Source organism: Zonotrichia albicollis, chromosome 14 (genome assembly GCF_047830755.1).
Source record: "Zonotrichia albicollis isolate bZonAlb1 chromosome 14, bZonAlb1.hap1, whole genome shotgun sequence".
In the NCBI taxonomy this organism is placed as follows: Eukaryota; Metazoa; Chordata; class Aves; order Passeriformes; family Passerellidae; genus Zonotrichia; species Zonotrichia albicollis.
Window position 1 is genome coordinate 19,865,238 of NC_133832.1, and position 26,854 is coordinate 19,892,091.

At 52.1% G+C, this 26,854-nt stretch overlaps 1 protein-coding gene across 4 annotated transcripts in view; it reads right to left on the reverse strand.

Moving 5' to 3' along the window:
• Positions 1-5,165: 5,165 nt before the first annotated feature.
• The window catches only part of PCDH19 (protocadherin 19), a 58,845-nt gene continuing 37,156 nt past the window's right edge, over positions 5,166-26,854 (reverse strand). For 2 of the 4 annotated variants that reach the window (XM_014271778.3, XM_014271777.3), the window contains exon 5: positions 5,166-10,095. In XM_014271778.3, coding sequence (XP_014127253.2) covers positions 9,509-10,095 — 587 coding nt within the window. In that variant the 3' untranslated portion in view covers positions 5,166-9,508. The remainder of the gene's footprint in view (positions 10,096-26,854) is intronic. The other 2 variants (XR_012582610.1, XM_074551380.1) reach the window with 2 other exon arrangements.

A 26,854-nucleotide genomic window follows, 5' to 3' on the forward strand; every position in this document is an offset into this window, starting at 1 on the left:
TGGGCATGGGCAGGGAGTGCCAGGGAGCTGCTCGGGGGCTGCAGCAGGGCTCGGGCATAGCCCTGGGGCCAGGGATGCGCAGGGACCGAGAGTGAGATGGAAACGAGAAACTGAGGAGCAAAACCAGCCTGAACCATGCGAGGCTGCTCCCCCGAATACCGCACAGTGCAGGCACCGCGATTCAGCCCGGCTCGGGCTAAAATAAACTTCTCCCATCAAATATTGAGCAGCCCGAAATCTCCTCCCGAGGCTGGCCCAGGGCTGCGAGCCCCGCTCCGGTCCCGCTGCCTCCCCGCACCCTCCGTGCTTAATGCGAGCTAACAGCAGCGCCAATGACTTATTTAAGAGCAGATCAAGAAATATCCCAGCTCTCTTTGGAGACTTCAAAAGCAGCTGAACACTACCGGTATCGCCCGATAAAGACACAGCTTTGCTGTACCATCTGCCTCGGGGGATCCTCGCTGCGCCGGCGGTGGGGAGGGGGGACGGGGCTGGAGTGGGGACAGCCATGTAGAGGGGGGCACAGCCCTGCACAGGTGGGGACAGACCCGAACAGGTGAGGGGACATCCATCACTGCAGCTAAGGGGACCCAGGGTGACCCTTGCCGTGACAAGCTTGTCCTGCCAGCCTCCATCACCTTTAAGGAGGTGGATGAATTTACCATAGCAACAAGAAGAAAGAATTAAAATAAAATTTAAAAAAAATAAAAATAGTAAAAAGTTTAATTTTTTTTTTTTTTTTTTTTGGCCTGGGAGACCCTGTAAGAATGGCTGTGAGTGTCAATGCTGGCCAACTTCCCTACGCCACCAGGCAGGGATGAGGCACTGCAGGATGCAGAGGGTTTGGAGGCTGGGACCAGCGATGGAGGAGGGATGGATGGTGCAGAGCCAGAGCTCACTGCTGGCTTAGCAAAGCCTCGCCCAGCCACTGCTGAGCTGTGCCTTCACACAGCACGGAGGTGGAGAGTGACCCAGAGGAAGGGTGGGGAGGCAAATGGCAGCATGTTTGTTGGAGGCTTTCCACTGGAATTCAGAGCTGAGACTTCATCCCTTTTCTCAGTCCCACACACAGGCAGGCAGGGCTGGAGCAGAAAGACAGAAGAACCAAAGTGCTCTAATGGAGACCTTGGGACTTGCTCACTGAGCAAAGAAAGAATGTCCTCCATCAACAGATGACATTTCCCACTGGGGAGCAGGGAACCAAAGTTCTGTGACCAAAGTCTCTAGCCCAGGCCGAGGTTGATTGGACATTTGTTATTGATTCACTGTGGCCAGAATTTCATCCTGTGATTTAAACCTAACTCCTCCAAAGAGAATAAGATCAATTTTACAGAGAATCAAATACATAAAGAACAGCCTTTGAGCTGGTGTGCTGCAGACACTGAGAGGGGAGCTTAAAAAAAGGTTCTTCCCTTATCAGGACAGTTAGGAAAGGAAAAAAAAGAAAGCAAAGAACCTGGAGAATGTTATTTGCTCATTTTCCCTTTCTCAGTCAAAACAACCCTGTTGTTGCCTGCTCCCTTCATGGGCACAGAGGGTTTCTGATTTCCAGGATGAAGCTGCTGCAGTGCCCATCCCTGGAGCCTCCTGCCCAGATCCCCACCTCCCATCCAGCCCTTCCAAGGTGGTCCCTGGCCCATGGAGCTGCTCCAGCAGCACAGAGGCCAAGCAGGTCTGGCATGCTGGGCTCTCACACCCACCAGGGCTGGCACAGGTGAGGGGCAGCCCCTGCCCCAGTTCCCTCCACGTTGGGGGATATGAGCTCCCACCGATCAGCCTCCATCCCTCCTGCCTGGGAAGCTGAGAACCCTCACACTAAGCTTCTCTCTCAGAGGTTTTATTATCATAATTCCTTTTTATTTTTGCCTTGGAAGACAATTTATCACCCTCAGGCAGCATAGATTGGCCTCTGCCAAGGCTGATGATCAGCTTCTGTGCCGTTTTCCCCTAAAGCACAGAGCACTTGGAGCTTCTTATGTCCTGAAGCTTTGCAAAGGATCAGCCTGGTGTTTGACCCTGTGCTGCCACCCCAGCCACCTTCCCTTGCCCCGGCCAGGAGCACCTGCCAGCACCATGGCAGAGGCTTCTGCAGGCAGCCAACCCCCTGCCCATTATTTAACTGCAGTCCAGAGACAATTTTTCTTGGGAAAAGCTTTTAAGCTTGATCAGTGATGGGGTTAATATTGTTTGCCCTGTGTCTCAATTTTTTATCTGTATTAATGGAAACTGCCACGGCTGGGTTTTCCACAGCAGCACCACAGTGCTGCTTTCTTGGGGTGTTGTGTTTTGCAGGCTGGGCTGCAGTGACTGATCACTCTGCAGCACAGCAGATCGAGCTGTGTCCCCCAGAAGCTGCCCAGACCCCCCTGCCCCGGTGTGATGGCTGCCCCAAAGCCCAGGGTTTGTCCCCAAAGAGCCATCCCTGCAGCCAGGAGGGAGGGGAGCTGAGCAGGCTGCGTGTGGCAGCAGAGGTGAGCTCTGTAATTGTGCACCTGCCTGTGTTTGTTCTGCCACGGCTCTTTGGGGACGCTCGCTTACATCACGTTCAGGAGGAAAGGACAACAGCACAAAACAAAAAACAGCTGCAAGTTAAACAAGTGGGAGCCCGCTGGGGCTCTTGGACGCTGGTTCCTGCCCAAGGCAAGCAGGCAGCTGGTCCAGCACCAGACATGAGAGCAGAACCCAAATCCAGACAACAGAAAAGCACACCAGGGACCATCACTTGCCCCTCTGGGCTCACAGCAAGCCCTGAGCAGAACCCTGCTTCAAACAGAGATATATTATATATATTTTTGCTCTATGCTTTCACGCCTTTGATTCCTCCAATTTATTTATTCTTGTCTTTGTGGGCTTAACATTCAGTGTGTACAATAAGTCATTGCTTCTTAATCCAATTTGGCTCTGTTTAGATATTCCAGTTTAACATCAAATGTAATATAGAATAACGTCCAGAAGAAACAGGAACGAGGTCCATGGCTCTGAACCTTGCCTGGTGAGGGCTGCCTGCTTTCTTTGCTAATTTATTCTCTCACTGGCCTCACGCTGAGCCCCTCCCTGCAGCCAGAGGCACAGCAGGGTGGGGGCTCTACCTCAGGGTGCACGGCAGCCCCCCAGAAACTCTATCCCATGGGAGAGGGACAGCCTGTCCAACCTGTCCAATGCCAGAACCATCTCCTAGGGAGAGTGGGGAGCTCAGGGCACCAGCGATGGATGCTCACAGATCCCTCCCTGCGTGTGCAGCCCACCTAGAGCAGCCGAATCTGTGCCCCGAGTGCTCCGTTATCAGCAGCAGCACAGAGCATCCCCAGCAGTGCCACAGACAGCAGTGCCTGGCCAGAGCCCGCAGTGCCAGGGGCTCACAGAGCATGCCAGCAGTGCCACACACAGCCCCCAGTGCCAGGGGCTGCCCGGGGCTCTCAGAGCAGCCCCAGCAGTGCCACACAGCCCTGGCCAGAGCCCCCAGTGCCAGGGGCTGCCCGGTCTCGCTGCATCCCGGGATCCTCCCCTCGCACCCCGCAGCGAGCGAGCTCCCTGCCGCACATCCCCGGTTCCAGACAGTCAGTCCCGGTTTTATCTGCGGCAGACGCTCAATCCCTCCCCGGGCCGCCCACTCGGCGCTGGCACGGACACGGAGCACAGTGGGACACAGGGGACAGTGACACCCGGCCGGGGAGCATGGGGGGACAGGGGACAGTGACACCCGGCCGGGCAGCACGGCGGGAACCCGTCTGCAGCTGCCATCGCCGATCCCCAGCCAGCACAGCGAGCGGAGGAAGGCGGCTAAACCAGGACAAATCCAGCACCGCAGGGCTCCGGCAGGCTGCGATACACGAGAAAAACCTTCCGTACGGGGGGTTTCAGCCCCATCGCATCCCCCAGACAGCCCATGGGCTGGGGCTGTGCCCTGCACCCCCAGAGAACCCCGCTCAGCCTGGGCAGCCCCCCAGCCCACCGCTGCTCCTCCCCACACAGCCTCAGTTCCTACCTGGCAGCCGAGTCCAGGTGCAGGCACAGCTCCGGCCCCAGGTCCCGGTGCAGGCAGGGTCCCAGCCGGGAATGCTGCAGGGTCCCAGCCCGGGGAATGCTGCAGGACCCACCCGGTGCCTCCCCGGGCACGGAACCGCCGCCGCTGCGGCGCCGCTGCTCCCCAGCCCGGCGGCAATCCACCCCCCTGAAACAAACAGCAGCCTCCCTCGCACAGCCTGGATTATCTCCTTTACCCACCTGCCAAATGAGTCACTAATGAGGGTGCAAACAAGCTGCAGGTGCGGTGCCGGGCTGCCTGCGCACCGTTACCTGTGGGGTGTCCGTGCCAGCGCACACCTGTGACAAAGCTGAGTCCAGGCCGGGCGGTGATGGGGCCTCACCCAGGTGTGGTTACCTGCAGCTGATCTCTGCTTCTGTGTCCCTGTCAGGCAGGATGATGCTCGGTGTGCAGCTCAAGCATCTCCCCACGCCAGGGAAAGGGTCTTGTTCCAGTTCCATTTGGTGTCACCCTGACCGAGCCACTGAGTGAGCAGAGACCTTGTGGGAGCATTTAGCCTGGCAGCCACAAAGTGCTTGGATGCTCTGTGTGTAAATATGGTCCATGAACCTGTTAATTCAGAGGCAGTGGGTGCTGCTCACCATCTCCTCCAAAGCACCCTCCTGAAAAACTGCAGAAAATAAAGTCTTCTCTGCCATGCCTCGGTGGAGAAGTGTTGGAGGCGTTTCCTACCTGTGCTCACCCTCTCACAGCCATGTTCCCCTTGAAGGTGAAGCTGGCAGAGCAGAGGACCAGCACCGTGCCCAGTTTCATGGGGGCTCAGAGCCTGCCTGTCCCAGCTGATCACCACTGGGGATGGTGATGACACCTCCTCAGGACCAGGAAAGTTCTGCCTGAGGTCTGCAGCCTCTTGGGGGCCAAAGCTGACCAGCCATGGGACAGGGACAGGGCTGGGGTGGCACCCAGCTGTGTGCAGGACCAGCACCTGGAGCCCATCAAAGCAAACCCACTGAGGCATATTTAACCAAACACTTACTTTCCATTTTATTCAATAATTGCTTTAATACTAAAATGCATTAGATGCTCAAAGCAGAGAAAAGAAAATCACATTTAGGTGGAAAACAAAGTTCTCATCAGATGAAAAAATCCCAATGTGGCAGGTACACCATTTGGAAACAGAATCATAATAATTTAATAAAGCTGCTTTATCATCTTCATAAAATAGACAGAATGGTGATTCTTCTTTTTTTTTTTTTTCCTTTTTCCATTTTGTTGTTTACAATGATTCAATCACTGTGAAAATGTACATAACATACATATCAGCATATACAACAATTTATTCTTCATATACTCGGCAACGGAGACACCATGACGAGAACGTACCGCGCTCAGTGCCACGGCCACCAGGGTGGTGCTGCTGCTGCTGGGGCCACTGCTGAGGGAGGGGGTCCGGGACCCCAGCCCAGGGGTGTCTGGGACCCCAGCCCAGCTCAGAACAGCTGAACAGAGCCGGTTTGGGAGGGAAGGGTGTCTGGAGTGAGGAAGGGGGGTCTGGAGCCTCTCCCCCAGCTCAGATCAGCTGAACAGAGCCATTTGGGAGAGGAGGGTGTCTGAGACCCCAGCCCAGGGGTGTCTGAGACCCTGCCCCAGCTCAGGCCAGCTGAACATCAGCCGACACCAGCGGAGGCTCCGTCTCAGCCCCAGCAGAGCTGGCAGTGGGGATTCTCCCCGGCGGTTCCACAGCTCACAGGTTGGATCAGAGATTACCCAGAGCTGCAAAAGCAGCTGTAGCAACAGGACCATCAGTTTTCCCCAATGACAGACAAATGTGTTTCCATTCAAAATTAGATTGGTTTTTTTTTTTCTCTCCCTCCCACCCCGCCCCACCCCCTCCAAGAATAATTTCAACATATTCATCAGACAGTGTGTTCTTCACAAAAGCAACTCGTTTCCTGTTTGGAAAAATAAAAATTAAAAAAGAAAGGAATTCACTTTTGCACAAAGTGTGATCCACAGGCCACCTCCAGCTCACAACAAACAGGGAACAGCAACAACCTCAGCAGACAGTGCTTTGGGGGGGGGATGTTTCCAGCCATCAGTTTGCCCCCAGCCCTCCACCATCCCTCCCAGGCCAGCCCTGCAGCCCCGAGGAAAGGCCAGGGGCTCCCAGGGGAAGGAAGAGCTCAGCCCTGGCCCCAGCCCCAGCGCTGCTCCAGATGGGTCCTCGTCATGCTCGGGGGAGAATCGTCGGTGCTTGCTGCTCTCCTGGACTAACAGGGAGCAGAGCAAGTCTGCCTGAAGGGAACCAACAGATCCCAGCGACTTTTCCTAAACCAAATCTGAGGACAGGTTTGAGTTATTAAAAAGCACAATAATTACATCTGGAACCCTTCCAAAAAGCCTTCCTGCCCGCCCCGCAGCTCGGAACATTTTTTGCACTGCCAGTTTTGATGCAAGTAGGAAAAGAACCAAGGGACTGCAATTTGCCCAGGAGCCTGAACTCATCTCGAGTGACACAGAGGGACAGTGACAGGAGCACCAAAATATTCTGGAGAGGGCCAAGGCAGCGAGGCCAGGGCAGCTCTCTGGGTCTCCCCTTGGCCCTGCACAGCAAGGCCACACCAGGGAAGGGCCCCTCGCTCACATCCCCCACTGCAGCCTGGGTCAGCCCACAAAACTGGTGCTTAAATGGTTTTCTTGGAGGCATAAGGGTTTACTGACCTCTTTAATGCCCCCTTTTAATACAGAATTATTTCACATTCTTTCTCAGCTGTGCTTTTATTCAGAGTGGCAAGGAACGTTTCCTCTGGGTAAATTAGAGAAATGCTTCTATTTTTTCTTTTTTCTTTTTTTTTTTTTTTTTTTTCCTCTCTTCCTTTTCAGTTAGCATCTATTTTTCACCCGAAACACAAGGCTGGTGGTGGCAGCTCCGCAGGCAGGAGGCAGGCAGGAATTAAGGCTGGTGCTTTTCCAGGCACCTGGGCATGGTGGTGGCACCTGGGGGACCCCATTGCCCACCCCGGGCCATGGGGAAGCTGGGTCCCCTCCTGGCAGAGGTGTGGGCGATGATGGAGCCACATGGAACCATTGCCCTGTGAAGCCAAGAGCACCCGACAGAGGGGCAAGGCAGGTTCTGTCTCTCAGCAAACACACGGGAGAAGTTTCCCCCCTCCAAAAAAAACCTCCCAGAGCTGACAAAACCAGGTAACATCAGAGTAAACTCAGCTGAACAGATGCAGAACACCCAGTTACTCCAACAGCCCCGAGCCAGCCCCTCTGCTCTTTGTTCGTGTTATAATAAAACACACATCTGGGGAAAAAAACCAGAAATAAATGACAGCAGTAACAGTACACAGGCAGGAAACACAGCGGGAACAGAAACAACATATCCCTGAAAAATGGGCTCAGAATCCAGAAGAGGGGAGAAAACCCCCAGTTTGCTTTCTGGAGGGGTGCAGGACATCATGTTAGCACGTGGGATGGGAGCTGAATGAGGTAGTCATCACACCAGTGAGGGAAGCATCACAAATTTCATTAGACAACTGGTTTTTGTTGATTCTTTCCCAATTCCTGGCCCTAGCAAGTGGCAGGGGGAACAGGCTGACTCTGGACCTGTCTCAGACCAGCTGTGGCTTCAGGCAAGATCAATCTGCCCTGAAGAAATAAATGGCTGGAGTTTAATTTTATTTTGAGGATGATAACAACTGGAACTTGTTTTCTTGTTCGTTTTCATTTAAATAAATCAAGTAACAAATACTTTATCATGATATGTAGACCTAGAAAGACTCTTTCTCTAGAAACCACTAATTTCAACTTGCTGGTACAGCAAACATTGGCAAGAGCTATATATTTTTCCTTCCAGAATCGATTTTAAATTCTAGGAAACATTACTGAGGGTAGGAAAAATCTGTTCAGTGAAGGGTTAATAATAATAGCAATAATAATAATAATAATAATACACTAACTGAAATCCTCCTACCTTACTCATACCTCACTGAGGAATCATCACTGCAAGAGAGCAGAGAGCTGTGGAATCCCTTCCCTCTCTCCCTTCTACAAAATGGCTATTAAAGTAGCTCAATTTTCAAATCAATTTTACATGAGTAGATTTGTACCCACACAAAAAAGTCCTTAATTATGAGAAAAAATAAAGAATTGCTTTAATTTTTTCTCCATTAAGAAGGCACATTAATTGAATTAGTAGCGTTGTTACGTATCACCTGTCTGCCCCTAAATTAACATCACTATTGCTCATTCCATACTTATTTATGATGCAGGGATAGAAAGAAATCAGAAGGGTCTAAAATCCATGCCATGATGTCATACTTACACACACCCTCATGGTGTAATCATGGCTGGGAAACGCTGACTGGGAAGTGTGTGTGTCTAATTGAGAAGGTAATTTAGATCTCTTAAAATAATTCCATCTCTTTGACTTGGAAATGACTGGAGGCGAGGGATATCTAAATCTGGGAACTGGAAAAAAACCAAAATAGCCAACTTCTGGAAAAAAAACCTTTCCATGCATTGCCTTGAAATTATGCAAAAGAAATGGGTAAGGGGAAAAGTTCAGCACAGTGCATCCGACAATTGCAATCCAGGCAGGATTTTCCCAAAAACGGCTTCCCACAATGCCCTGACATTTTCCTGCAGGGGCCAGGGGAGGCTGCAGGCAATGGTGGGGGCTGGAAGAAGCGCTTGCTCCACCGGGGCTGCAAACTGCAGCTTCCCCAAGGTTTAACTAAGATGATTGTGATTTATATTTTTTTATTCCTTTTGTTTTAAGCCTGAAAGCCTTTTGCCATCACTAGACATACAGTAATTTGCAATATCAAATACAATAATAGTACAGATAAGTATGTGACAGCAAAAGGATTCGCAAATGCAGGGGTGTCCATAGCAAAACACCAACACCTTAAAAGACAAACAACCTCGTGCTGGGTGAATTTGAACTGAAACTCACCCGACTGTCACTTTGAACAGTCCCACACAAGAAACAGCCGCTACTCCATCCAGACTACAAAACCGCCGGGGTGGTTACTAAAGATGTCCGAATACGGAATTGGCCACTCAATTCTCTCCGGGAATGGAAATTTATCTTCGTTTTGAGATACAAAAATATATAAACTCCGAGGAGGGGGTACCGAGCGCTCCTGAGGACTGGGGGGGTCTGGCCTGTGCCCCCGCCACCCGCCGCCTCCCGGCCAAAGCCACACACGGCTCCTCGCTCGGGCTGCACACCCCTGCCGCCCTCGAGACACGTGGGATTGTCACATCAACGATAGCTCCATTTATAAACAATACATTTAGGGAAAGCTTTTAAATACAGCAATCTGTGAACCATTGGTAAGCGATAAAAACAATCTGCGCTGGGAGTCGTGCGGTCCCTCATCCTCATCCTCATCCTCCTGTGGCCGAGCGCTGCTCAGAGGACGATGTCCTTTAGCCTCATCCTCATCCTCCTGTGGCCGAGCGCTGCTCAGAGGATGATGTCCTTTAGCCTCATCCTCATCCTCGTGCTGCTCAGAGGACGATGTCCTTTAGTCTCCGGGCGCCGGGCGAGTCCTTTTCCCGGCTGGCCTGCAGGAGCGGGTTGCCCTCCTGCCCGCTGCTCTCGCTGTCCGCGCCCCGGGGCTCGGCCTCGCTGGGCCGGGAAGGGCCACTGTTCCCAAAGGGCTCCCGGCCGCCGGCGCAGTGCCCGGCCCCGTAGGGCGCCGCCGGCTTGCCGGACAAGGGGCTCTTCAGGTGCAGGGGCGAGGTGACGGGGCTGACGGCCTCACAGCCGTTGCCGGCCTCGCGCACGGCGCCGCTCACCTTGGGGCTGCAGCAGGCGGCCGAGTCCACCGTTCTTTTGCCTTTGGGGTTGGCGAGGCGCTCCTCGGCCGGGGGCTCGCCGCCCTCCTTGCCGAAGGTGGCGAAGGTCCTTTTGGCGCCGCAGTCCGCGTAAGGCTCCGCGTCCACGGCCGTGGCCTCGATGGACAGCGCGATGACGTTCCTGCCGTGCTCGGGGGACTTGGCGCGGCTGGGCACGGCGCCGCGCGGCATCCAGCACCTGTCCGAGTGGCCCAGGATGCGGCACTCCTCCCGGCAGTGGAAGCCCTCGCTCTGCTCTGCAGGAGAAAGCACAAGGCACGGTGAATGGGGTGCCCACAGCCTCCAGCCTGCCCAGCCTGGGGGCACCACACCGAGCTGGGCACTGCAGAGGGGATCCTACCCCAAACTGCACTGACTGAACCTCAAACAGCCATCGCTTTCAAGGCTCTACAGACTGGAGTTTCATTTCCAATAGGTTTTTGTCACCTGTCAGCACCAGCACAGAAGCCTGGAGAAGGAGTGACGGCAGCAAATCCATCACAACAGGGCTGTCGGTGTGTCAAGCCCTCAGAGCCAGTGGTTCCTGGGTTTAGTGGCCAGTGTTAAAAGCCACCATGTTTTAAGCTTGGTTTGACGTGACATTTAAGCTTGGCTTTTTGCAAGGAGGGGAAAGGAACAGAGGGAGTAAAGAAAAGGGGGAGGAGGGAACATTTTCTGTGGTTCTGCTGTATATGTGAGTTTTAACTTGTTGCTTAATCCCCACTGACCTCTCACACAACAGAGGTTTTATAAATCTCCAAGATTGTCCACTCCACTGAAGATTAAATGTGTCATTCCCAGTGCCAGGGCTTTATTCATACAGGAGCAATAAAGATTCCTTCTCTCGACTTGGGGCTGTCGTCCCAACACCACTTTACAGTGCTGAAATATGGACTGGTGGTTTAACCCTTCCCAAGGACCCTCCAAGACCAGGTCCAAGGGCTCCCAGGCGAGAGCAAACCCTGGTGCCCGGGCCCTGCGTGCATTCCTGCACTGTCAGTCAGCCCCAGAGGGCTGCACAGCTTCACCTCCACATCACAGATGGACAAACGGAGGCTCGGGGAAGCAGCCAGGCTCAGCCAAGTGCAAAGCTGGAAATGAAATTCAGCAGTTTCACCATGCCCAGCCTTTGCTGAGCATCCGACCGTGGCTCCTGCCTCACACCGCAGGATCCTGGCTGCTTTTCAGTCTCGGCTTCTCCTTCATTTGATAAGAGCTTGTAATTGCAGCTGCCCTCCTAAAGCACAGCCTTTCCCCACGCAAAGACGTGGTTGCTTCCTCCCATAACCCACACAGCAGCACTAAAGCTCCAATGCCATCACCCCCAGGAGCCCACGCTCGGTCGGGGCTGGGCTGATGGATGGAAGGTGCAGGCTGAGCCCAGATTTCCTTCCCTCCGTCTGCAAACCATTCCTTGTGCTGCTCTGTACATCTGTGTGCATAACCTCCGCTCCTCAGACACATTGGTATTTCCACCACATGCGAGCACTAGGGCGGCTGATAAAAATTCTCAGCACATAACACAATGCACCAAAATATGAGCAGCTTAACACTTACAGAGAATAAACGAGTAAAAGGCAGACCTCGAAAAAAAAAAGGAAGAAAAAAATAAAAAAAAAAAACACCAAGAAAGGGTTTTTTAAAGAAAGAGAAGAAACCAATTAATTGAAAAATATATGGGTAAAACATCAGCTTTTTCTCTACATCAGAGCAGCAAGCCAGTGATGTGGAGCAGGGGGCTGGGTGGAGGGGAGGAGGTCTGGGTTTTGGCAGCTGCCTTTACAGCAGCTTGAGAGAAGGATGCCCTGAGCCCTACACACTGAACAACCAGCACTGAGCTCTGAAAGCCCATGATCTTATACTTTGATTCTGCTAATTTCAAGTACTTGAGCAAAATAGAGAAAAAAAAAAAAAAAAGAAAGAAAAATTGCCCAGAAAATATTGCTGTCTCCCTATTTATCCACAGCTTAACTTCAAAAGGGTGCTACAGGCATACAAAGTTGTGTAGTCTGGCTGTGATAGCAGAGGACTTGGTGATGGCTGGAGGGGCTACAGAAATATCTCGGATTCTCATCCCGATGAGACACTGATTTATTGTGCTGTGTGACCTTGGGCGTGTTGCTGGAGCACACATCACTTCAGTCTCTCCACAAACATGAAAAGCTGGATCTGTGAGCGTGCTGGGCTGGCTGGTCAGGCACGGGGGAGCTGCTTCTCCTCACCTTCCCTGCCCAGCAGCACAGCTCAGCCCCCAGTCCATGGCACTGCCATAGCCAAGGCAAACCTCACTCCAGAGGGAGCACAGGCAGCTTGGTCTTGCCTTGACCCATTTATTCCAGCTGCCACATTTTACAGCTAGAAACAATTGGAGGGCTTCCCTGATTACAGCAAGTGGATATTCCTCAAAGCCTAGAAAGGCACCTGCGCTTTAAGAGCAGCTCACTAAAGGGCCTGGTGCCCCTCTGCCAGGGAGATGATCAGTTTTGGACATTACAATGCTGGTCTAGAACCTGCAGCAGCTGAAATGCAGGGAGGAAAGGAGCTGAGAAGCATTACATTACATCTTTCAATCTTTTGTATGAGGAAGGGAATGTTAACAAGTCTCAAAGAGGCCAGGCTGACAGGCAGAGGGTCACAGGTCACCACCATCCACAGACCTGAGACAACAGGTACTTCCACAGCACATTCTGTCACTCTGCTCTGTGCTCAGCACACATGTCAGCTTTGAGACCTGCCCTGCAGCCAGAACCATCCTGCTCTCGGGGACAGCATGTGTGCAGGCTGCCCAGAGCAGCCCTGACCTGCAGCAGACACAGGGACCAGCACAGAGCCCCCAGCAGCAGCTCTGCACATGGCAGAATGGGCATCCCCAGCTACCCACCCGTCCATCACTGTCTCAGCCCCCAGCTGGTATAAAATACTGTTCTTATGCCTCAAGCAAGGGCTGTGGATACACAGAAACACCATTCCTCTGCTGTCCCCGATCCAAAGGCATGCACAGCAGGGTCTGAGCCCCTGCAGTGGCTGACCCAGGGCTGATCCCTGCATGCTGCTCCCAGCCTAAGCAGAGGCAGGCAGGGACTGCTGGGCACGCTCCTGGTGCTGCCCTTTGCAGCTCAGGCTGACTCACCCAGCTTTGATGGCACCCAGGACAGCCATTCTCGTCCACATTCACATCACTGTACTGCTCTGTCTTGTTCTTTACCACTTTAACAATCACAAATAGAACAACAGGAAATTCTTTTACAGCCCCAGACCTGCCCTAGTCAATACAACTGTTACTGTCTGCAGTGACAAAATGTTCTTGGTGCACGGAGCAAAGCCCAGGTAATAACCACCAGAAGCACGACATTGTGAGTGCCCAGCAGCCAAAGCAGGCAGCTCCCACCCCTGTGCTCATGGCAGGGCTGAGCAGGCTGAAAGTGCTGCTGACCAGAGCTGGAGATGGGCAAAGGGAGGGGAGCAACACAGGGGCAAAGAGGGGTGAGACCCCCGAGGTCTGGCACTGCTCTGAGTGAGTGTGAGCACATTGTGTGAGCTGTGGCACTGATCTGTGTGTGAGCACATTGTGTGAGCTCTGGCACTGCTCTGTGTGAGTGTGAGCACATTGTGTGAGCTCTGGCACTGCTCTTTGTGAGTGTGAGCACATTGTGTGAGCTCTGGCACTGCTCTGAGTGAGTGTGAGCATATTGTGTGAGCTCTGGCACTGCTCTGAGTGAGTGTGAGCACATTGTGTGAGCTCTGGCACTGCTCTGAGTGTGAGCACCTCATCCTGACACACAGCCCCCAAGGGCATCAGGGCACCAGGCTGGCAAGGACGTGCCAGCTGGCATGAGCTAGGGAGCACCATGGACAGGGACTGAAACCACCATGGCCAAGGAGCTGAGAACACCACAGCCCTGGGATGGAGACCACCATGGTCCAGGGCATGACCTGGGCTGCACTCTCTAAGGAGCTGAGAACACTGCACATACTGAGGGGATAGTTCTGTTGCCAGTCAGGCTGTAGGAACACCCATGGGGGCAGCCATGTGGCACCCAGCTGGCCCAGAGACACGCTGAGCAGCTCACCTGAGGGCAAGTGCCCTACATGGGAGCTGCTGTACCTGAGATGTGCAGGTCCCACTGCAGCAATATCTGTGTTTCAGCCAGATTGCCCTCACCCAGCACAAACCCAGAACTTTGTTTCAGGGCACCTTAGGGCAGGGTCACTTCTATAACATTCCCCAGGGACAAAACATCCTGGCACAAGCCTTTTCATCAAGAGGTGAGCAGCTATCCTGAAGTCAGACTTGGCAGGAAAAATGTCATTACTAAACATAAGCTCTTGCATAGTAAATATGAACCAACATAAAATCCACAGCCACCTCTGGAATAAACACGTTCCTCAACCAGTCAAGCAAAATCCATGTTATGCTCCAGATTTCAAATCAGAGCTCTACTTGGAACTCAGAAGACCAGCACAAAGGCAGCTTTGTGGGTCACAAAGACCCAGCCAGGCAGCAGCTGCTGAGGACCAGCAGCTGCAGGTAGAGCTGATGATAAAAGATTAAATCCCTCACCCAGCCAAGACCCTTGGCACTTCCCAATCCCACATGCAAGCTCCTGGTCGGAAGAGCAGGGACAGGGGATGGATGCCCAAGAGGCAGAGCCCAGCAGGAGCTGGCAGAGGAGGACACATGGTGGGCACTGCAGCAAGAGCCCCAGCTCCACACAGCACGGGGGGACTGAGGAATGTCCATGGTGAGCAAATCCCCCAGTCCCTGTCCCACACCCAGGTACCTGCAGCACAGCAACGCCGAGCGGGTGTGCGAGGTGCCCGCTCAGCTCCCAGCAATTGAATTATCTCCAGTGGAATTGCAACGCTGGCCAAAGAGACAAAGTTAAATCGTAGCAAGGTGCAAGTGCCTGGGAATGTAATATTCCTGATAAATGGCCAGATGACATGTGCTGTTGTACAATCTAAGGTGCAATTTGGGCGATGACAATAGTCCCTGGAGTTTCCATTTCCAAACAGACGCTCGGTTCAATCCAATCCGTGTCAGAGCAGCTTTGCTGGGGTGATAACTAGAGCTCGTTTGTGCTGTTGCAGGGGAGCAGGGAAGAGGAGCAGGAGCTGCTTGAGAACCAGAAAGAAGGGGAGAGAAGGAGGGACCGAGGGATCCCAGCCTGCTGGGACATGCATGGGGCACGGGAGTGTTGTGCTGAGCGGCCCCAGCCCAAAGCCTCCAGCCCTGTGGCAGTGCCAGCCATGGTGCCAGTACCTGGGCAGTGACAGCACCTGGGCAGTGACAGCACCTGGGCAGTGCTGGTACCTGGGCAGTACCTATACCTGGGCAATGTCCATACATGCACAGTGCCAGTACCTGGGCAATACCTGTATTGGGCAGTGCCTATACCTGGGCAGTGAGAGTACCTGGGCAGTGCCTGTACCTGGGTGATGTCCAGACTTGGGCAGTGCCAGTACCTGGGCAGTACCCATACCTGGATGGTGCCTGTACCTTAGCAGTGCCAGTACCTGGGTACTACCCATACCTGGGTACTACCCAAACCTGGGTACTATCCATACCTGAGCAATGTCCATACCTGGGCAGTGCCAGTACTTGGGCAGTGCCTGCACCTGGGCACTACCCATACCTTGGCAATGCCCATACCTGGGCGGCACCCATACCTGGGCGGCACCTGTACCTGGGCAGTGCCATACCTGGGTACAACCCATACCTGGGCAGTACCTGTACCTGGGTACAACCCAAACCCGGGTACTACCCATACCTGGGCAGTGCCACAGGTCCCCTCGTGCTGAAGCCCAGCTCCAGCTCCACATCTCGGTGTTCCTTCAGCAACCATGTGATTATACTGTAATCACGATGACACTGCTCCTGGGTACAGCAAACAGCACGATCATTAAAAAATTCATTTCAAAATCTTCCTGGAAGCTAATAAATTTTACAGCAGTTTCAATCCTTTCTCATTGCAACAAAGAAAAGCTTAGTTCCAGACAAATTAGAAGTAAATTGATTGCCTTAGGGGAATCTATTCAAATATCACTTTTCCATGTTAGAAATCTCTTCCTGAAACAAGAAGAGGAGAACCAGGGAGAGCCAGCACGGGAGCAATGTGGAAAAGCAAATCATTAAATCTCAGTTCATGAAACTGAGGGGCGGGGGGGGGGAATCAAACTTAAAATAAAATGCAAATGTCTCACTGGGGTGCGGGCCCAACATTTGTGACAGAATTTATGAATAATAAATATGAATAAATAGTAAACACGAAGGGATCAAACACTGTTGTGGCTGTTTACTCATGGTTAGCCATCTTTCATGGACAAAGCGCAGCTGCATTATTTAACACTCCTCTTCCAGCTACTTCGGGGTTTCTTTTCAACTCCAGCACCTTCATCTCCTCAGGACCCAGCACCCTCAGCACACCAGAGGAGCCCACACCCTCCACCCCAACAGGAGTGGCTGTTTCAGGCTCAGGGGCAGCGATTCTCTGCATTACACTCCAGATAAAATAATAAGCTCCAGCAAAATACAAACAGTCCCCAGCCGTGGTTCATCATTCCCTTGTAAATTAAGACTCTGCACCTCTCCCTTATCTCCTCTAATAGCATAACATCAGGAAACGAGAGGTGGGGAATAGTGTATTATATTTTTGACCTGTGGGCTTCACAGAGCCTTCCTCGCCTTTCCTAATAAGAAATCTCCAGTCAATGCAGCAATGTAATCCTGGCGTGGCTTCCCCTGCACAATGCTCAGAGGATACTAATAATCAGGGACAGTGACAAATGCTCTTTACTGCAACAAGAAGCCTTTCTTTTCCTCTCTTTCACCATTATTTGGGATTTATGCAGGCTAAAAATGCTGTATTTTTAATCCTGGATTGCCTGTCCCAACACAGAAGGTCAACAGCGCCTGGACAAAGCACAGGAATTATTTTAATGAAACAAGGGCTGTCCTTTAGATTAATTTATTGAGCAATTGCTGCTAAGGACCCGTGGCTGCATGCAGCTCATGGGCAGTGCTGCTGGGATGGTCAGCAGAGGTGTGCAAGAGGGCTCTGCAGACACAGACAGCTCCCAGGAAACGCTGAGGATTCCCTCTGATTTACACCAGCTGCCCATTCCCCTCTTGCCCTGCTCTGCACCACCATGAACAGCTCCCTCCCTCCTGCAGAAGTGTCCCTGCTTTGTGAATGAGGACTGAGAGGGGACAGGCACACCTGGGTGAGCTGCCAGGAACGCTGAGGATTCCCTCTGATTTACACAGCCAAGAGCTGCCCATTCCCCTCTTGCCCTGCTCTGCTCCACCATGAACAGCACCCTCCCCCCTGCAGAAGTGTCCCTGCTTTATCAATGAGGGCTGAGAGGGGACAGGCACACCTGGGTGCCCGGGAGCTGCACCCAGAGGGCAGGGGCAGCCCCGATGCCCAGGATTTCCTGGGGATGCTGAGGCCTCTGGGTGAGGAGCAGGCTGTGGCAAGGAGGGCGATCACCAGAAGGAGCTGTGCTGTGGGTGTGCCATGCGCCAGAGTCAGACCCAGAAGGAATTACGGGCTGGAATGCAATTTAATGCTGGCTGCTCCCCTTCATCCAGGACCGCAGGCCAATCCCCACCTCATTCACAAGGAAAAATTAATTCCCTTTCAGAAGGCCGGCGGAACACACCATTTAAACTCCAATTAATCCTTTTCTTAAGTGGTCTGTGGAGCTCTGCTGGCCCCTGAGCAGCGAGATGTGGATTCCACCTCTGAAACTCCAGCGCTCGTGCCTCCATCCAGGGCTCATTAGCATCCTAACAGGTCTGGGATGTGGGAGCCAGCCTGGGAGCGAGGGGAGAGCACTCTGGGCTCTGCTGGACCTCCTCCATCTCGAGCCATTAGTGCTCCACCACTCTTGGGCACGGCTCCTGCACGGGCACAGACACAACCCCTGACTTCATTACTGCAATTCAATTTCATTAGCACTGGATACAGAGGGATTGTCCTAAATACACTCTTCCTTTGACTTTTTTCATGTTAATGCAGCCATTTGAGTATATTATACCCTGCAGAGATGGAAACATTTCTAGTCTGTTTAAACACATTTCCCACAATTGAGAGCAAAACTTTGTCTCAGTTTATGCCTCTGACACCAGCTGCCTCCCATTTAATGGGACTTTAGTCGCTGAAACAAATTAATCCAAAGGTTACTGTTCTCTGCTATTGTCATAGACGAAGCAAATTCACATTTTCTGTGGGGGTAAGGCAGGACCAGCCAGGCAGCCACATTCCAACGGCAGCAATAAATCAAATTATTACTCAGTCCTATTCAAAATCAGGCACCGGCCAGAAAATGGCAACTCAACCATCCTGATAAAAATCCAACAAAACAGAAATTACAGTTGGGGGAGATAAGAAGCAATTCCTGGATGCCTGTACTGGGCCAGCTCCTGGCCCAGAGCCTGTCAGGGCACATCCCTGCCCTCTCCTCGGGGGCTCGTGGTTAATGTCTTATTTCAACCAGCACCTCCGTGGTTAATGTCTCACTTCAGCCAGCACCTCCCTTGGCCAGGACAGAACAGAACAATCCTGATGCTCCTCCTGCAGGGATGTGAAGGCCAGGGTGCCCTGGGGAGGATGCTGCCCCCTCCTTCCCTGCCAGGCTTCTGGTGGCTCCACACAACAAGTGAGAAATAAAGGAGTGAGGTTATAAACGCTGATACATAATTTACTCCTATTATCAAGATTAAACACATCTTTGCATGCTTAGCATAAAACAACTGCCTTTCCCCAGATTTCTCAAGGACATGCATAAACTTCATTATTATCTAAATAATCAAAAGAGTATTTCAATAGAATATTTAACTGTCTGCCTACTGGAAACTCACAGCCTTAATCTAACACTGATCCTCTGTTGTCCTTCATGTAAATATTGTTGGGATGTCAGCCAAAGCCTAGGGAAGTGAGCTTCATCTTGGTGGATGGGAATCTCTGGTGTCAGATACAGTCAGCCTGACTAATGAGAGCCACAGCTTGCCAAAACCTACAGCCTCGCTGTCTGTTCCAGCCATTGAGCGCGCTCAGAAACCCAGTGGCACCAGCCCAGCAGTCTACAGATCCCAATCAGCTATCAATAGCTTAAGTGTAAGTGATTGTGTATGAAGCACGAGCCAAATGTGTTTCCTTTTGCAGTTTTAGGACCTTCAGTATTGTTATTGCACCAGTAATGCTTGCACGGAATTAATCATAGACGTACCCACAAGGCAAAACATTATGAGAAGCTCTTTGTACTTTCCTAAAGTGTGCAGCTCTGAGGAGTGGAGGGAGCTGGAAGGCTTCCCAGCACAATGGGGCGTTCCCCACCAGCAAGGGAGAGCTGGGGAATTTTACACTTTTCTTAAAAAACCGAAATGTTGGTTGCTGGCCATCTCTCATCATGACATTGACCTCTCACGCCTCCACCCTGGAGCTCACATTTTCCCCTCCCTGGTGCTCTACTTTAAGTCTCTTTCAGATGAACACAGGGTTTTTCCATGCTGGTGAATCTTTACTCTGAAGCACAGGGATGGACCACGAGGAGATGTTTGCCTAGGGGGGTGGGTGCATCAGAAAATCCCACAGAGACAGGGACAGATCTGCAAACCTGCTCTACATTGTCCAGCCTGACCCAGCACCTGACTCACAGGGACCCTCCTGCTCTCTCTGCATGGCCATGGAGCTGCAGAGAGGGCTCAAATCAAGCTCCAGCTCCACACCAACGAGGGATAACAGCAATGCCAGGGAAATGCCACCTGTGGGTTACACTGCCCCGGGGCCAACAGAAGACATGACAGAATTGCCAGAGTCTGAGAATCTGATCCATTTAATTAGATGCAACTTTGTTCTGGCAATTAAGTTTACCTTCATTAATCCAAAGGGCACATAAACATGCATGTAAAACTACTCTAAGGTCAATAGTTAAATCTAAAACCTCATTATAAGCCTGGGGAAATGTCTTTACCTGTGAGTCATGGACAAGCTCAATTCCAGCAATCCAGCTGGGGTCTCATCCTGCCCCACCCCACCCTGCTCTGTTGGCCCCACAGCCACGGGGGTGAGATGGAGAACAAGCCCTGCAGTGTGTCTGGGGCTGTCAGAGCCACAGGGACACTGCTCAACAGCAGGAACAGAAAATAACTGCATCTCCATGCTCTGTACAGGCACTGCAAGGAGAGCACTCGGCCCCCCAGCTCCAGCCAAGCTGCTGCCAGCCCATGGGCACTGGGCAGTGCTTCTGGGTCCCACTGGGGGCTGCACACCTCACTGGGATCGTCCCACACACCCTTGCTGTGGCTCCAATGCAGAGGTGGGATGCCCTCGCTCCCCAGGACGGGCTGCTCAGCTCTGCCCCAGCTCCTGCCAGTGCAGCCTCTGAGGGTTTCTGGTTCCTGAGGCACATTCCTGCAGCGCTGCCCCCAGGTCAGGCTGGATTGTGCTGGCTCCTGGCCCCAGCTCACAGGGCTGGCAGCTAAATTGCACCACAGCACCGTTACTCAGTGAGGGTGTGACAGACAGACAGAGCCCAGCTGGATTTTCAAAACCTAAGCACTTTGCAACACTGACAGGCAGGGAAAAAACAACCACCAACCCACAACCCTCTTGGTCTGAGCAGGTTTTATCTGGAAATACCCAAAGCTAGTCAGTGTGAGACCCTACAAAGTCATTCCTGCTGAACCACCTTCCTGACCAAGCCTTTTAAGTGTCTCTGGGAAATACAGAGCGACAGAAACCAGCCCCAGTCAGTGTTACCAGTCCCCACCCCATCCTTTACACAGCCCTTGTGCACAGGGATAAGGCAGGGCTGCAGTGACTGATGGAATTGGTGCTTCAGACAGTTAGCACAAGGACAAGAGCCAGGTTCATTACCCTGAGCTCAGCACAGGCTGCAGAGAGGATGCTGGGGCTGAGCCACCAGCCCTCTCCTGTCCCACCAGATGCACCAAGGGTGAGGGGACTCACCCCAAACGTGTCCCCCTGCCTGACTGTGCCCCTGAGCAGCAGCACAGGGAAGGGGCAGCTCCGTCCTGCAGCAGCTCAGTCCTGCAGTCCCTCTCCACAGGGACCCACCCTGGCTGCCTGCAGCACTTGCTGCAATGCTGCCTCCCCGCCACTGCACGCTCCCTCACTGCTCCAACACTCGCACATGCAGCCTGCATTAGAATTAAAAAACCATTAAAGCTCGGAAAGGAAAAACTTTGACAGGATGCGTAATATACTAAGGATAATTAATTAAATTGGATGAGGCACTGGGGGACGGGAGAAGAGTGGATGGAGACTGCTCTTGGAAAAGGGATGGTAATGCACTAATGTTCAGTGTGTGCCATTAAAAAGCAGCCTTGGAAGAGGCGAGGATGAGCGACAGGGGCTTCCAGAGATGGCACCAGCCAGTTGGGCACCTCGGATGAGCAGCAAAAGAGGTGGTGGGGTGAAATGTGGCCAATTAGAGCCCTAAAAAATCCATAATGATGGTGGAAAAGGCACAAGAGAGATGGAAAAGCAGAAATAGCAGCATGTGGCTAAACAGCAGTGCTCTAGCAGTGACAGCCTGCTCCAGAGAGCTGCTCTCACCCACCCCACAGGGCACAGACACCAGCCCACCTTCCCCACCAGCTCCAGGCTCCTTGGGGCCGACAGGGGATTCATTCTGGACAACATCTGGCTCTCTGTGGGATCATTCTTCAGCTATTTGTAACTCCAGGTGCAGCTCCTGAGCGTGGGCAGCACCCTGCTGCATCCATCCATTGATCCATCCATCCATCCATCCATCCATCCATCCATCCATCCATCCATCCATCCCTCCATCCATCCCTCCATCCACCCCATCCCTCCATCCATCCATCCATCCATCCATCCATCCATCCATCCCATCCCTCCATCCCTCCATCCCTCCATCCCCTGAGCTGGGTGGGAGCAGCAGCCAGAGAGGGGGCCAGGGTGGGAGCATCAAAGGCAGCCCCAGCCAGCACAGCAGGCACAACATGAGCAGACAGGCACAGCCTGGCTGTTCAGCAGGACAAAGTTTTAACAGGCTTAACAACAGCATCCGCACTGATCATTAGGCAATTACAAGTGCTAGAAGTTGACAAAGCACCAGGACCAAATGAATTATCTCCCCAAATCCTGCAGGCAGGAGCACGGAAAAGAGAAAAGTCATTGTCAACAGCCTCTGATAGCTCACTGGGTGCAGAGCAGTAACTAAAAACTAAAGGGCTGTTCATTTACTTGCTGCTCTGAGAGATGAAAGGGAAAGGACAGGAAATGAGATCTACAGAAATATTCTCATCACTCAGGGGTGGTGGGAGGGAAGGTCCTGGAAACACTGATCCAGCCAGGATTGCTCAGTGCCTGGGGACATCTGATTCAGAGGAAGGGACTGCGTGTGTTTGGGAAGAGAAGGCAGATTTTGGCTGGGGGAATTGGCTTCTGAATCATCCCCATGTTCCTTGCTCAGCTCTGCACATTCCTGCACTGCCGCCAGCCCCGGCCCAGGGACAGCCCTGAGCTCCCCTCCAGGATGTGCCAAACCCCAAACTGCTCTCCAGGATGTGCCAAACCCCAAACTGCTGCAGGGACCTGCAGGGCTCAGCCCAGGCAGGACCTGGTGAGGAGCAGGGCAGGCTCAGCCTGTCACACTGTGCTCCTCAAGCACTCTGAGTGACTAGGCACGCTTTTCTGAAAAACATGCAAATGTGATTTAAAGACTCTAAGTGATACAGAATATATCACATCCCTTGGGAACCTGTTCCAGGGGGTAATTATTCTAATTCCTAAAATCATGCATCTCATTTGCAGCTGGAATTTTCCAAGGCAAATCTCCATCTCCCGAGGCTCTGTGTTGCTCACTGAGTTAGGGAGGTGCTCAGCAGCAGAGATCTCCTTTTCCCTCAGTCTGGTTCTGAACACAGGCTTGGATGGCCAATGTCTCCAGCAAGGCTCACAGCACGTCCCTGAGGATGCCAATCTCCCTCGGGTCCTATTTCAAGCCCAGTGGTCTCAGCTGAAAGAATCCTGGTGGATTCAAAAGGCTTTGAGTGAGCTCCTAAATCTCCAGACACGTGTTTGGGGGGTGAAAGGCAATTTGTTCACCTATCCCAGAAGCTCCTGAGCAGTGTCCAGTAAGCCAGGGGACATGTTTGCACTGACAGGGCATCCCCTGTCCATGTGCTTGCCATAGCTCGTGGTCCTTGCAAGGCAAGGCTGCTAAAGAGGGCCTTGTGTGGATTTTTACAGTGAATTAATTCAATATATCCACCCAGTAACAATGGAGGAAGACTGACAAAGCAGAGGTCAGGCAATGAGGGAATTGCAGGTAGAATTGTTAATTTTAATTACTTGTCTTCATTAAGATGAGGTTTCTGGATCCTACAGTGATGACTAAGGGGTCAAAATTTTTGCATGAGTGAAAAGACTTCCGCTAAAGGGTGGAACAGACACAGAATTGGTTTTGGATTTTACAGGGGCTTTTCCACCACATGACGCAGAGAATTCCCAGAACCCAGCACATACCAGAGGGGAGCAATCAGGAGGTGCAAGATAAACATTTTCATGAGGCACAGAAGGGCCCAGAAAGAGCCCAGCAAGGTGGAAGTAAGTGACAAACGAGGTAAAACACAAGTTATACTCGAGCTGTCTGTGTCTCCTGGCACTCAAATGAGCTGCAATACAAGCATCAGGGCTACCTTTGCTCCTGACAGCACTGAAAGGAAACAAAAGCTTGGAACAAGGCAAACACATTCAATTTGCCTGAATAATTCAGGCTGCTGAGCCATCATGTGCCTCATGGCCTGTCATGGGGACAGCTGCCCTGCACAGGAAGGGTCTGTAAGTGAGTGGGACCCACGCTCACCTGAGAGGGGCTGCAGAGCCTGTCAGAACAATGCAGGACACAGCAGTCACCTGTGAGTGCTGCAGGGAGCTCCTGGGAGCCTGCCAGGACACACAGCAGGGCATCCTGCTCACACAGCTCCCATGGAGCAGCAGGGGCACAAACCACAAACACAGGGCTGCAGGAGAGCTGCAAGGGACTGCTGGCACGGGCACGAGTGACAGGGCAAGGGGGAAACGCTTCACAGGTTAGATAAGACATCAGGAATGAATCCTTTACTGTGGGGGGCTGAGACCCTGGCACAGCCTGCCCAGAGAAGCTGAGGGTGCCCCACTCCTGGAAGTGCCCAAGGCAGGCTGGATGGGGCTCTGAGAAACACGGGATGGTGGGAGGTGTCCCTGCAGATGGTCCTTAAGGTCCCTTCCAACCCAAACCACTGTGTGATGATGATGATGATGGACCGGTAAACACAGAGAGTAAAAAACAAATCAAAGTCCAGTATACTGGACTATATATATAGTAACTATACAGTAGTTAGTATATATAGTTATACATAGTTAGTATATATAACTATATATATATAAAAAGTAACTATATAGTAGCTAGCATATATAGTTAGGATACATAGTTACACATATGTGTGTGTGTATACTATATATATATAGTATACATAGTTACACACACATATATATATATATATACACACACACATAGTTAAACACACACACATATATATACACACACACACACACACACACATATATATATATATAGTAAACTTCCAGGACACACAGAGCATGCCTGACCCTCCAATAATGCAGTATTTACACCCTCCAATAATGCAGCTCCTGCTCACAAAAAACCTTCTCTGAAAGTTCCTGAATTACTCCTGTGCACAGTTTAACCTCAGGTTTCCAGCCAAACTGCTCTGCCCACACAAGAGCTGCCCCTGATAACCCCTCCCCAAGCTGTGCCCAGTCCAGGATCTCAGGGAGCTGAGCTGAGTTAGCTCCTGTCCCAGGGCAATGGCTCAGAGCCCCGTGGCTCTGAGGAGCTGCCAGAAGCAGCCCGAGCAGACAGGCAGTGCCCCACTCACACAGCTCCAGCGCTGCTCAGCTCCTCACTGGAGCTGACACTTCCCAAGCAGGCAGAGGAAATCAAGTGCCCGACCTATTTTGGTTTGCAGGAGATGAGGACACCCACCTCCCCTGGCTCCTCACGAACACTCCCAACCGACGCTCTCACTCTTTCATTTTTCACATGAAACAGAGCAGGAACAGCCACAAAACTGCTCTGCCTCCAGCACGCACCCAGCACGGCCGAGATTCTCCCCAGAAGCGCCAGAAGCTCCTCACCTTTCATCCATCCCCAGCAGCTGCAGGTGCTCAGCACCCACCGGAGGTGGCACCCTGGGCACAGGGACCCTGCTGTCACTGTCCCCACAGCCCCCCTGTGCCAGGGGGCTCTGCAGCCCTCCCTGGTGTGCCAGGCAGCATCTGTGGTGAAATCTCACCAAATGATCCAAGATAGCTCCCTCCAGCTGGGACTGATTGAATATAGCCTGGGCACCGGATGATGTGGGAAATCAGTCGTAGCTGAGCACAAATTGCATGCACAGAGGTAATTACTGCAGCACAAGGTTGGTAGCACCACTACCCACATGACAGTGTGTCTCAGCAGTTTTCATTTCCTATTGCTTCAATTCAGAGAGGGGGCTTTTCATCTTTTTTTCCCTTTTTTTTTTTTCCCTGTGGTTCAATTTAAACTCTTTTTCCTGCAGGGACTGACGCTCAGCCAAGGATTTCTTTGGGATGAAGCTCTGGTTTCACTACAGTCAGTCATTGCATACACCTAAAATTCCCCAGTTTGTGACACCCAGACCTCGAGGCTGAGCCAGCCCCAGTGCCCTGCCCAGGTGTGGCTGTCACCCAAGGTGAGGTGACACAGTGTCACCTGCTGTCACCTGCTGCCACGTGCCAGCACCCCAGCCAGCTGTGGATGCTGGTCATGAAACACAACCTGCTGGCAGCCCGTGAAGCCAGCTAGGAAGCAAGTTGTTCTTCACACTTGGAAAAGGGTGAAATACAATAAGGAAAATGGAACAAAAAGGGGTTTCTGCTGGAAAATAAAAACACTGAGGGAGCTAATGCTGAGAGTGGGGGAACTGATCACTACCATTACAGATACTCAGCAAAAACAGGGGCCACCTTATGAGTGCTGTGATTACACACATTGTGACTAACACACGTCTATAATAATACTTGTATAAAGAACTTATTTCCCAAACAGACACAGGGGTTAAATGCAGGAGGGAAGGGGAAATGACTGAGCAAAGGCAGCACACACCCAGCCAGAGCCTGGCACAGCCCACGCTCCTGCTGCCCACCCAGCCACTCCCCACGTACCTGCGTGCACCAGGAGGAAAGGCTGCCAAACTTCTTAATAATTCTGTGACCCATTTAAAACCATCTAGTCTCACATTCATATATGCTGCATGAGAAATAAAATACAGCACTCCCGAGTTTTGAGTGGCAGCACTTCCCTCAAGACAGATAAAAGCTGCGAGTTCTCTGTGCTGTTTGGTGCCAATTATTACAGAGTTTTGACTTATATATTATTACATAGATCATTTAGTAAAACAACCTACATACAAAGCCAGTGGTGTGTCTCCCCTCAGCAGGTATCTGCAGGAGCTGGAGCAGCTCAGACACTCACCCTTATCACATTTTGGAGATGGGTGGGCTCCTTCCCCAGCACCCAGGGGAGTCACAGTCCCTCTCTGCAGCATGCAGCCTAATTAGCAGAGGTCCAAACAATTTATAGTTATCACACACATAAATGTAACTGCACCACGTTTTGGAGGGTAAAACAACAGGCACCCAACTTGTGGCACTCCTCAGGAGAGGCTGGCACACACCTGAACCCCCAGGTACCAGGGCAGGGTCCACCTGCTGCCCCACCTGTGCCCAGGGGCTGCCCCCAGGCCCTGCAGAGCCCGGGGTCACCACGCTGCTGGGGCTGATTATGCCTTTAATAAAGGGCCCTGTATTTGCCAGAGGCTGCAAAATTGATGCGGGTTGCCATGGCAAGCACACACTTTCCCATTTAGCAGAATAATAGGCAGCTTTGTATAATTCACTGATTTCTGATGATTTCTCACCCCAAGTGCAAGTC